This window comes from Glycine soja, chromosome 4, assembly GCF_004193775.1.
Source record: "Glycine soja cultivar W05 chromosome 4, ASM419377v2, whole genome shotgun sequence".
Lineage (NCBI taxonomy): Eukaryota > Viridiplantae > Streptophyta > Magnoliopsida > Fabales > Fabaceae > Glycine > Glycine soja.
Window position 1 is genome coordinate 17,163,134 of NC_041005.1, and position 12,376 is coordinate 17,175,509.

A 12,376-nucleotide genomic window follows, 5' to 3' on the forward strand; every position below is an offset into this window, starting at 1 on the left:
AAAGAAGCAAGGCTATTATTATTCTATAATTACATTAATAACACTATATAACCACCTAGTAACTTTCAGAAAGCCTGATAGAAACTCAATATAAGTTTTAGACAGTCTCTTAACTTCATCCTACAAGACCAATTCATGAAAAGATCTTATAGTGTGTTTGGATAACACCAAGAATCAATTCTTACTTTGTTTAAAAGGCCAAATACATTTGAGATACAACTAACAATTGAATTATCTAGATATGCAAGTGTGAGTATTAAAGTAAAAAAGGAAACTAGGTGCTACAAAGCTCCAGACATGGTGGAGTCCAGGGAATGGTTTGATCCATTAAGGGAACAAAAAAAAAGATGTTTATGTTGGATGGAGTTACTTTGGAGCTAGGATTCACTACTAAAAAAATTGCTTTCCACGTCGCGGTATCTACATCGGTTAACAAAAAACCGATGTAGTACATGGTGCGGTGGCATTTTTGTAATAAATGCCAACTATATTATGCTGTTAACGACAGTTTTTTTATAAACCGCCTTTGATGTTAACGTTACAAAGGCGATTTTATAAAAAATGTCTTTGATCGAAGTCATTTTTAATTATTTTATTCATTTTCACTTTCATTAATTTACAACCCTTAAACCTAAAAAGCTTCCAGGAGAAATATGCTCCTCAGGAGAAAGGAGGAGTGACGCAGAGGAAGGCCCGCTGTTGTGGTGTTGTCAGAGAAGAAGCTGCCAAGGCCGCGCCACACACAATGAAGAAGACCATGAAGCGGTAACCTCTCTCTCTACTATTTCCCCCCTTTTCACTTCCACTTAGGGTTAGGTTTCTCCCTCTCTCTCTCTTCAATTCTTTAGGTTTTTCTTTTTGTTTCTTTCGAATCGAAACTCCTTTGGAGAAATTAACGAAACCATAACAATTACTGCCATCGATTCATTCCACAATTTTCTTTCCTTTCTTTCTATGTTCGATTTTCTTCGATAAAACGCTACTGAGCCACGCGTCGATGCAGTGCGCGTGGAACACGTGACCACACTTGGATAGCAAGTGGAGCGCATCATCGGCGTTGTCGAACTCCGCCAAACACACCGCACACTGAAACGCAGGGTTTTGCGGGGTCCTCATTTTGACTACGAAGTAGGACATGAAAGGACACATGGCGAGCATGCGCGGGTCAACTCTGCGTGCATGGCTTGTGGAAGCGCCTGGGGTTGTTCTTCGTGGGAGTAGTAGAGAATGAAGATGGAGCCGAATGAGGTGAAGAGGAAGATCATGAGTAACATGGGAAGCGTTGCTCTGGTGGAAGGGACATGAGCCACTGCCGGTGCTACAGGGGATTGAGCAAATGAATATGATGATGATGATGCTAGGAGGAAGAAGAGTACAATGAATTTCATTTGGATTCTTAATTAGTGTGTGTGTGACAAATTAAGGTTGTTGGGTTTTAATGATATTTTGAGTGAGAGTGGTTTTTGTTGTGTTTAAATAAGTGTATGTGCTGATGTGTTGCCATAGTTAGTTTGGTAAGAAGAGAAAGGAACATGGGAATGTTTTGTTTGTTTAACTTGTTAGGATAAGAAGTGGTTTTGGATGTGTCGTGATGGTTTTTATGATGGATAGAAATTAGAGTAGATACCATGCAAAACAGGTTTTCATATTATTCTTTTATTTTGACGAGCTAATGTTTTGAAGTATTGTGTGCTCTTATTATTCTTTTATTTCACTATTTTTTTATTTTATTGGTTACATTGTTGCTATTAGGGAGATTGGAATGGAGCTGGAGCTCACTCAAACTACAGGTAACATAACATAGAGCCTATATTGTATTTTACTTTTTTAGATTATTGTTTGAATTATTTCCATTTTGAGAACTTGAAATGAATGGTGATTTCAGCACCAAGTCCATGAAAAACCTTAAAAATATCACAATATTTTTCTTATAGTTGTTAACAGATGGATATAAATTTATACCATCAAGTATCAACTAATAAAGAATTGAATTATTCCATTTAATCCTTTTCATAAAAAATAAGTAATAGTGTTAAAAAAAATACTACTATGTTATGACTTGTTTTGAAATGATTGGAACTAATATGCAGGGCTTTAGTCCTTAGTTTCTTGTTTTTTTTCCTCCTAAAAGTGCTTTTTGAAAGTTATCGAAACAGGGCCTGAGTATGTTTCTGTGATTGCGAATCAATTCGTGTTTTACGTTTCAAACCATTAATGGAATGTTCTGTATGCATGCGCAGAGCTGAGTTCATTTAGTTCAGAAAGGGTTATAGTGAGTCCGCGAAAGATGATGCTTGCCATGTCCAATTACATTCCAAATTTTAATCTAACTAGCCAACAGGTAGAGTTGTGTGTGTGCTTAAGGTTGACTCTATACAATAAAAATTATCTACTTATCTCATGATAGAAAAGTCGGGAATCCACTTATGTAATAAAGTAGATCCCCATATATTTTAAACATATGGTGTAGTATCAAATCCCAAAGATAAAAACACTTTACAAGAAAGAAAATACTTTTTCCAAGATTCTCAAAAAAATGTCACTAGGTTAAAATTAACTTATACTCTCTAACTTTCTCGAAAACTTGTACTCCTATAACTTTTCTTATAGTTAAGAATAAAATACTTGACTAAAAGCTTACATAAGCTAGAAGCTAATCCAAGTTGGGCAATAGTTATTTACTTATATGGAATCCATTTAAGTGCTTGACATCCTGATTCAATTCTAATGGAAATCTATTTTTTGTATTCAGTAAGAGTTAGTTCTAGGCCAGTTGATGTGCAATTGCTAGACTTATTCAAGGAACAAAGGTGCTTACATCAGGAGGGCCTGATAAGCTATTTCAACAAACATTTGGGGGTTTTCTAGGAGAGAAGCTCTTACAGCCATGTGCTTGCTACATATCAACAAACTCTAGACCTCTAATTGGAACACTCTATATATCCACCAAAAGATTAGCATTTTGCAGTGACTCTCTATTGTGCCATCATCCATTCTCCCTGCAGCAGCATGAATGCGTTTATTATAATGTACCTTTTCACCTCATTGCCTAGTTATATTTTTATGCAGTTCACATGAATTAGTTTTAGGGATGATATTCACACATTATTCATCAAAGTCTCATTGCCTAGTATTTTTTATTAGTATTAAATTTGTTTTAGTTACTTATCTCAGGTCTCAGATGAAATACAATTGTATATTTCAAAGCAATATTTCTCTCATTTTTTGTTCCAATTTTTTATAAATGTTTTGTTTGCTTGTGGAATTAATGGTGATTTCATGAATTTAGATGTTGTCCTCTGTTGGGCTGGAGCTTATGCATGATTTTGGTATAAATATTATTAAGAATTTGTTGTTTATTTTAATCATGCTAATTTTGAATGCAGTAACATCTCTGTGTATCCATATTTGTGTTTCTTTACTTGTATTCCATTAATAAGTAGTTCATCTGCTGAATATGTAACTATATTTGAATTTTCAGGGAAGAGTGAAATGGCGGCATCACCTGGCATCATTTTTTATATTTTCAATTCCAAAAGTATCATTTTAATAACTTCTCATGTATGCATAATTCCTTTCTCCCTTTCTGAATGATGAACTAAAACAAATTTTTGGGTTTTATGGAGAAATTAGAGAAGTTGTTCTTGTTGGTTTTCATCCAATTTTGGCCTTTGTGTTTTAAAATAATACAAGCATTGTTAAATATTGTCTCTGTAATTGCAGATCTATGAATATCCATAATTGAATCATGTCAAATTTATTGAATTTTATGATGTCCGGGCTGCAGAAGCTTCTCTTTATGCATTGAATGGGATCTGCTTTGCTGGGAAGCACATTAAGCTTGAACCTGGTCTTCCCAAGATTGCAACATGGTTGCTGCTGCCACTTATTTTTTATTTTTAATTTAATTTTCTCTTTTTTTAAATTAACTTTTGCAACTATTTTCTACTATTTTATTGCAACATGGTTGCTGCTACCATTTTAAATGTGCAAACCTTGCTTTTGTAGTATGATGCAGCAGTCACAAAAGGGAAAAGATGAACCTGATTTTGGTCGTAGTTTGAGTGACAACATATCCTTAAGGCATAAAGGTATGATTTTTGTCTGCTTTTACTTGTCTTTTTTTCCTCGTGGTAGTATTGGGTCCACACATGCCTCCATGGTATCATTGGTATATACGGGCCTGTTTGGATGCACTATTGTAAAATACCTTATAGAGAAAGAACTTATCCAAGAAGCTCTTATCTGAAAAGTTACTTTTACATAAGTTAATTTGATGTTTGGATGATAAACTCTTAAGTGCTTATTTAAATTAATATGTTGTTTGGATGAAATTGTAGAAGATCTTTTGCATAATTAAAATTACCAAAAAGGATATTATATGCTTTGACATTATTATAACTAATAATTAAATACTTAAACATTATTATATAATTATTAAATGCCTTAAATAATTAAATATTATTAAAAATAATAAAAATTATTTTCTTCTTCTATTTCATTTATAAAAATATTTTAACTTTATCATTATATTTAAAATATTGTTATATATTTTCTAGAAATTTTGATTAAAAAATAATTATTTTTATAAAAATAAAATAAATGTATCTCATAAAAATAAAGTTATACACCTTTCTACATAATTACTTTTCATATTTAAAATCTAATTAATTTATTGTTTTAGTAATGTTGTCACTTACACTCTAGTTTATAATTTAATTATTATCTATGTAATTATAATTTATAACAAAATATAAAATATCATTAACTTGGTGATAATACGATCAATAATGTCTTTCAATATAAAATTGTTCAAATGTACCCATACCATAAACATGCAACCTTGTAGTATTAAAAAATAAAGAAATTAAATACGTGTTGGAAACATATTCTTCAAAGATTCTCTAAATCGTTCCATTTGTAGAGTACTTTGAGCATCCGGTTCTTCCCATGTTGTAATACTAGGACCAACTTCACTTTCATCCTCATCACTATCTATATCTTCATCTAGCGAATCAAATTCTCCATCACTCTTGTCATTTCTTTGAATGAAGTTATGTATAGCCATGCAAGCAACAATGATTTGGTTTTGTGTCTTCAAAGCAAAAGGTGGCATATTACCCAATATCTTCCATCTTGTTTTACATAAACCAAATGCACGTTCAATTGTACTTTGAAGACTGAAATGATAATAATTAAAAACTTCAACTCTTCCCCTGATTCTAGGCCCAATTCTAAATTGCGGGAGATGATACCTAGTTTTCATGTACGGTCCTAGAAAACTCATAAAAGTAGGGTAACCAGAATCAACAAGATAATATTTACCTAAAGAATAAAACAATAGAGCATGTTAGAACACAAAATTATAATGATACATATATTTATAATATATAAATTTTAAGTACCTTGAGGAGGATGTGGAAAATGCAATGCAGGCTTACGTAAAGCCTCCATAAATATCTTAGTATCATGTTCAGAACCTTCCCAACCTGCCCAAACAAAAGTGAAACACATGCTAAAATCACAAACAGCCATGACATTAGTAGTAGTGTAGCCTTTCCGACCAATATAGACTCCTTGTAGATGAGAGGGAACACAAACTCGTATATGAGTACCATCTATTGCACCAATACAATCCCTAAAGTAAGGGCGATATCTAGCATCTTTTAGAATCTCATCAGGAGTATCCCTAAATGATGGATCAACAGGCTTAATTATATCCTTTGCAAACATACACACAGCTTCTAAGACATTATGGAAATGTCTAGATATTGTTTCACCTGAATGTTGAAATCTTTCCTCACAATTATGAACAAAACCTGGTTGACTAAACATGTATAAAAACAAGCCAACTTGCTCATAAATGCTGACATTTCGAGTTTTATTTAAGTTGTACTTGGTTTCCAAGATATCACATAATTCAAGAAAGACAAGTTTCTTCATTCTAAACATCTGATAACAACGTATTAGATGACCATTTAGAATTTCAGATACCCAACGATGGCCTGTCATGCTTGAATCTCTACATGGATTTTTCACAACATATTTCATGAAGTAATTGGTAACATTAGCTACAACAAACATCAACACTTTGTTCTTCGTAATGTGATCGTCATCGTCAGATGAAGAGTCATTTGATGATAGTGATGAGTCATTTGATGATAATGATGAAGACATCCTGGAGAAGGAAAAAAAATCATAACACAACTGAAAATAAAAAAATCAAGAGCCAAACCATAACTAATATCCATAACATAACCAAAATTAAAATCAAAGATCCACGACATAACTTAAATTAAAAACTAAGATCCATAACACAACCAAGGTTCATAACCAAGCAAAACTAGCAAGTGTCAATGATATAAAATAGAGGAGAAATTAAGGAATTTGTGCTTAAGTTTCAGATTTGATCCATCCAAGTTGTAGCTCAGGCTCTTCTAAAGCAACAAAGGTGATCCTGTTTGCCCTTTTTTTCATAAGTTTAGTGGCTTTGTAAAATAGTTCACTCCCACGCTCAAGTCCTGGTAGATCTTTCAACTTTGCTACACATGCAGTAATGCTAGTTGGGTCTTGAGCAGATACACTAGATTCAAATGTTTGAATAATATGATCTAATTGTGAGAAAAGCTTGGCAGCAACCCCAATTCTTTTATCACCCTCTCTTCCTCTCTTCCTCTGTCCATTTTCCTTTGCCGAAGACGTGTTCTGAGTTGTCGTGTCTATCTCAGGCTCATTCACTTCCATGTCAGTGTTATCATCAATGTTATCATTTGTCTCTTCTATTCTTGTGTTGAATCCTTCATATTGTCTTGAATCTTCAGATGGTGCATATGCTGCAAAACCAGTAGCAATAGTACCCTTAAAAAGGAATTCCATCTCAGGTAAGAATTTGAGGCCTTGCTCTCTAAACTTTGCTACTTCAGGATCCTCCTATAAAATAAAAAATAAGAATTATAATATATATTTGGCATGATAATTAAGAGATAAAAATCAATCTCATTATAATATATTTGGTAAGGTTGACATTCCTATATAATTTAAATTAAGCAAAAGCTAATCTAATATGAATTTTTGCATATGTTAACCTGTGGCATAATATAAGTCCTCCTAACAACAACCTGACAATTCTCAATATAATGCCATTGTCTAACAATAAGGCACATGTATTGCTTTCAAATATTATAACTCAAAATCCCATATTTACAAAAAGCCATACCATAAAAGCTACGTGCCTACCAACTACCCAACACATTAAAGCTGTCACAAACCAAGAATATTTATAGAACAGGTCCTACCATACGCTCACAAGGAAAGCAATGAAGCAAAACAAATTATTTCGTTCCATTAAAAATAATCCACATCAATCATCCATTAAACATTAAGCTATCTAAAATACTGAGAAAACTAGAACAAGAGCTCTAATCACACAAAGAACCACTACTCAATTGCTGACTCAACATGCAAAACCAATCCTGTAACCAGAGAAAAACTTTGATCAAATCCTGCAACTGCAGTTTAGACCAGATGTTCAATTCAGTCAAAATAAGTTCCATCCGTATATATGATCATCAATTTTTCCTCTTGCATCTTCAACAAGAATCTTTACTTCCATGCAAATGTTACTATTTGTATAGTGAAGAAAATGTTCTAATGTCACAGAAAAATAGACCAGTAACAAAGCTCATGGCATACACAAAGCGGAGGTGCAATGCAATTATACTATGATCTCAACATTGCAGTTTGATAATCTGTGCATAGCTTCAAGCATATTCGCAATGATGCACAAAGCCAAAGAGTTTGTAACAGGTGACAATTCCAATAAAATTTATCACAAAGAATAGAGGGATGGAAGGACAATAGGGGTACAATACAGTGAACTAAAAAATAACCTACAGTAGCTAAAGGTATCAATAGTGATGGAAAAAAAAGCATATTAGATATAGCTAGTACTAAGACACATCATGAACTACATAGAGCATATTGAGTAGCAGGCTAGGCTGGCAATACTAACATCACTAAAAGCTAACAAGAAAGAAGAAGCAACAACATGAGTGGTGTGGGAAGCTGAGGCAATCAGTTGACATGTCAAACAAAAAAAAAGAAGATCTTCCTTTGATCCCATTCATGAGTAGGAGAGTGGCTAATGAGAGAAACTAGAAGGGAAGACAAGCATTTTTAAGTCATAGAAGTTAAAAATCAAAGTGTAGCATATATATATAACAAACATAACTTGCAAGGTTTGAATTTTGGACCCAAAAAGCAGCAAAGTAAAAGCAGGGTAGTCTCAATATATATATATATATATATATATATATATATATATATATATATATATATATATATAATCATTTTGGGTGAATCAATTACCAAGAAGAATAAGTCCATCATGTTTTGGGTGAATCATTTTGCCTCGATAAACTATACAGAAAGTCAAATGTTATGGTATTTGATTCAATGACTCGCTTTCGTTCAACCAATGCACATGCAATTCACACGGTTAATTCAACGAGTCTCTGCCTCAATCAATGTTTATGTCATTCAGTACTTTGCCACTTCCCTCTCTTTCTCTCTCTCAAAATCAAAGCACACTAACACAAGTCCAAACCCCTTACAAAGAAGTTACTACTCTCTACTTTGTTGTTCAGATTGTACTGTGGTGTTTTTTTTTGTTGGTTTTATCTACTCTTAGTTCTCACAATGAAATTGTCATTTGGCAATCATTAATTATGAAAAGGGAGGAAGCATGTGTGTCTCCTTCCTAAACCATTCTTTTGTCGTTACCACACTCTTCATTTCCTATTAAATTTGGTTAGCATTGTCGGTCTGCTTTTATTTTAGTCTTTTTCTCATAGGAGGTTGTCCCCCACAGTGCTTCAGCATATGCTGCCTGCAGGCTGTAGCTACCTCCAAACTCACTTCAATATTACTCTCCATTTGGGTTGTCAGTGAAAGATCTTCATAATGGAATTGCAGCTTATTTTCCTGCTAATTAAGCTACATTTTGTTATATGTATTCCCCAGCTTTATGAATATGCTGGTATGAGCTTAATTTAGACATTTTGACTTGCTTTTTACTACTTACATGTATGATCCATTTGAGTAGCCCATAAATTATTAATGAACATGAAATGTGGTTCATTATACATTTATACATTTACGGGTATTTCTTGTTTGAACATAATAAGATTCACCCAAGAATAAAATATCAATTGTTTGAACATAATAAGATTCATAGTAATTGTTTGCACTTTCTAGATTGCTTTGCCTCAAAGGCGTCCTTCAATTCCTAAATTAATATTTCAAGAGAATTGTGTTTTTATTATGGCTTCTAAGTATTACTTCTTGGTGTAGAGTGTTGAGTCAACCTATTTATTTATGCTCTGTACTGTACACATTCTTGTCCACATTGATGCCATTTATTAATATTTAGCAGTACATGCTTCACTAGCATATGCAGTAGCAAAAATATTCTTATACATGTACCTGTAAAAATTGGATACTCTTATGCTTCACTACAACTCATTTTATAGTGAGGATTTAAGAAAAAGTGAGCAATTTTTTAGTTGTAATGTGTTGCTTAAACAGTAAACATAATGATTTGAGAGTGTTTGGGGTTAATAATAATGTTATGTCTCCCTCATCTTGAACAATTTGCGGCTCTACACTATTTTCTGTTAAATCATTTAGAAATTGTAGAAAGAAGCATTCAAAGAATTCAAATATATAATCAAGATTGTAATTAACTCTTATTTCTCTTGAATATTCCCAGCAATCTAAGAAAACACACCATGTTAGAAGATTCTTTCCCGGTTTCCATATCTGTGGGAAGGTATGTGCTTGAAATTAAGCAACATAAGAACATGGCAAAATAAAGCCTCTTGTCATGAAATTTTTAAGAAAAATCCTGAAGACCACCTGAAATTCAGTTAAGAAAGGGATTTTTGGGGACTAAAACTCCTTAACTAGAACCACTCTTCAAATTTACCATCACTTATGAGTATGCTCATAAAAGATCAAAATACCGCATCTATGCTTAAGATACAAATTTTGTTCTAGATTATGAATACGCACAAGCTGTTAACGAAGTGACTTATTTATATACTTTATTTTTTTAAAATATATTTCCCCATGAATCTAACCGGTGTTGAGAGAGGGAGTGAAGAGGAGAGATGAAAAACAAAATAAGAAGCAAGCAATCAATTACCTTGGAGGACATGAGCATGATCCAAATCAACCAGTAACAACAAAGAAAGAAAAGAAAGGATAAATCAAAGGAAAGTTAAAGAATAAATTAAATAGAATGAATAGGGAAATAGACTTTGAATATATGATAAAAATTGGAATTGTTATTAACCCCACATGTGGTGAAAGATACATGTGACAGTGACAGTACCAAAATATTGAATAAAATTATATATGGAACCAACTTATGGTGCCATAAAAGGAAAAGGAAAAGGTTCAGAAAAGTCCAAAGATGATTTAGTTTATTTTATTTTATGTTTTTAAAATATTTTTGGAGGATGCCACAATTAATGATCTAAGATTTGAAGTGTGCTTTGTTGTTGAGTTCTACATGGAAACCTGCCACTCACTCTAATGAATTGGCAGAATGTGGCAAATTTAACGACATGGAATGGCGAGAGGATAACTGCAAACGAAGAGGGGACGCAGAAACAACCAACTTTAACATCTCTTAGACCAGAGAATTCAGAGTTCTGCTCTTTAATAATTTGCTGAATACACTGAACAAAGCATGGACAATCTGGCAACCGTGCAATGTAATGAATCACATACAACAATATAAAGAAGAGAAGCAGAAGTGAAATTGAGAATCTGCACCTAAATATTAAGCATTTAAAAATTCTGCAGCCATAACCAATTCTGCACCTAAATATGAATCACATACAACAATATAATTCTTTTAACTCAATGGAGCCTCTGCCCTCTAAACCAACAATGGTAGTTGAAATTCCAATCACTTCTTTCTAGTTTCTAGTAGTGTATAAGAACTAAGAATGTAAAAAACAAACACCCATAACCAATTCTAATGTTAGTTTGATACACATGGTAACTCTTCTATCAGTTCTAAACTCAATCTTTGTAGTTTCAACAAATTAGAAACTGCAATTTGCCTTTGGCATATCTATCAAACAAAGCTCAAAGCCTCGGACTAAAACAGGAAAACTCACAGAACAATTTGAATCAGAGATATATTAGAGTAAGTAAGCCTTTGGAAGTTGAATCCTAGAACCAAGCCTCTGAAGTTGTGATGATATACAGAGATGAAGCAAAATAAAAACAAAAATGCACAAAAACTCTATTTTCGTTGAATAACAAATACCTGAATTTTGGCTTCCCACCATTCATCACTAGCTGCAATGGTTCTCTTCTCCCCATCCCAGCCAAGACCCGTGTCCTTCCCAATAAGCTTAGCCCATAATTGCCATTCCTTTTTCAAAGAATCCCACCTATTTCTGAATTGTTTATATTCATATCTCAAATTTGTTGCCTTATTGAACTTTTCTGCAATATTTGCCCAACCAAGCTTAGTGAAGTGGTTGTGAGGTTTATTTCCAGCATTCACCTCTTCTATGCACACTTTCAACATAATCTCAGTATTCTTATCACACCATTCTGCTTTCTTTCTTTTCACAGGAACTTGATTGAGAGACATTTCACAAGCTTAATGAAACAAACAAAAGCATAACCTTAATCCATAACAATATTGAGAAGAAAAAGAAATTAATGAAGAACCTGTGATGCTAACAAAGGAAGAAGAAAAAATGACGAAGGATGATCGGAAGAGATGACGAAGAAGATTGGAAGCATGGGAGAAAAATTCCGAGGAAGGCACAGCACCGCAAGTTCTCAGGAACGAGAGAAAATTTTAGGGTTCAGAAAAATGAGGAGGGTATGCTTGTCATTTTGAAATTTTCTTGAGGACATTATTGTCCAAGCCTTATTTTGGGATCAGATTCCCGAAAAGGAGATTTGAGAAGCTGGGAATCTAAACTTGAGAGGAAGATCTGCTGAGAGCTTTTGCTTTTGTAAAAGCTAAAAAAATAATAATAACCAAACACTCTTAAAAAATAAAAAAGATTTTTTTTCAGTAGATAAGATAATAAAAGATCTTTTGGGCCACATCCAAACGGGCCCTATATCCATGACTCAAAAGGCCTTTTGAATTTAACTTTCTTGCCCATTTGCATTTCATGAAATCTTTCAAGTGTGCATCCTTTATATTTCCAAACATTCTTTTACTTTCGAAGTTAAGTATGTATAATTCTTTTGCAAAATTCACAGCATTTTCGTTTAAATTGCTTTCAGTTTAGCTGCTCTGTTTTAGATGTTTGCACTTAATTTTGGTTTGAATTCT

At 33.2% G+C, this 12,376-nt stretch overlaps 2 protein-coding genes across 2 annotated transcripts; both read right to left on the reverse strand.

Moving 5' to 3' along the window:
* Positions 1 to 4,753: 4,753 nt before the first annotated feature.
* On the reverse strand, positions 4,754 to 5,873 carry LOC114408134 (putative nuclease HARBI1). Its single transcript, XM_028371238.1, has 2 exons — positions 5,406 to 5,873; positions 4,754 to 5,325 (listed from the first exon to the last, which is right to left on the reverse strand). Exons 1-2 carry the CDS (start codon positions 5,833 to 5,835, stop codon positions 4,868 to 4,870), a joined length of 888 nt encoding a protein of 295 aa, XP_028227039.1. The 5' UTR covers positions 5,836 to 5,873; the 3' UTR covers positions 4,754 to 4,867.
* A 367-nt stretch (positions 5,874 to 6,240) lies between these two features.
* On the reverse strand, positions 6,241 to 11,689 carry LOC114409453 (L10-interacting MYB domain-containing protein-like). Its single transcript, XM_028372922.1, has 2 exons — positions 11,342 to 11,689; positions 6,241 to 6,930 (listed from the first exon to the last, which is right to left on the reverse strand). The coding sequence occupies exons 1-2, from the start codon at positions 11,672 to 11,674 to the stop codon at positions 6,394 to 6,396; spliced, it is 870 nt and encodes a 289-aa protein (XP_028228723.1). The 5' UTR covers positions 11,675 to 11,689; the 3' UTR covers positions 6,241 to 6,393.
* Positions 11,690 to 12,376: the final 687 nt, after the last annotated feature.

Excerpts from the sequence above, each read along its gene's own strand:
- LOC114408134 (XM_028371238.1), bottom strand. The coding sequence starts at position 5,835 with ATGTTTAGTCAACCAGGTTTTGTTCATAATTGTGAGGAAAGATTTCAA. Across the intron at positions 5,326-5,405 it reads TTTTCCACATCCTCCTCAAG|GTAAATATTATCTTGTTGAT; the intron begins GTACTTAAAATT and ends TTTATTCTTTAG.
- LOC114409453 (XM_028372922.1), bottom strand. The coding sequence starts at position 11,674 with ATGTCTCTCAATCAAGTTCCTGTGAAAAGAAAGAAAGCAGAATGGTGT. Across the intron at positions 6,931-11,341 it reads GGTGGGAAGCCAAAATTCAG|GAGGATCCTGAAGTAGCAAA; the intron begins GTATTTGTTATT and ends TTTATTTTATAG.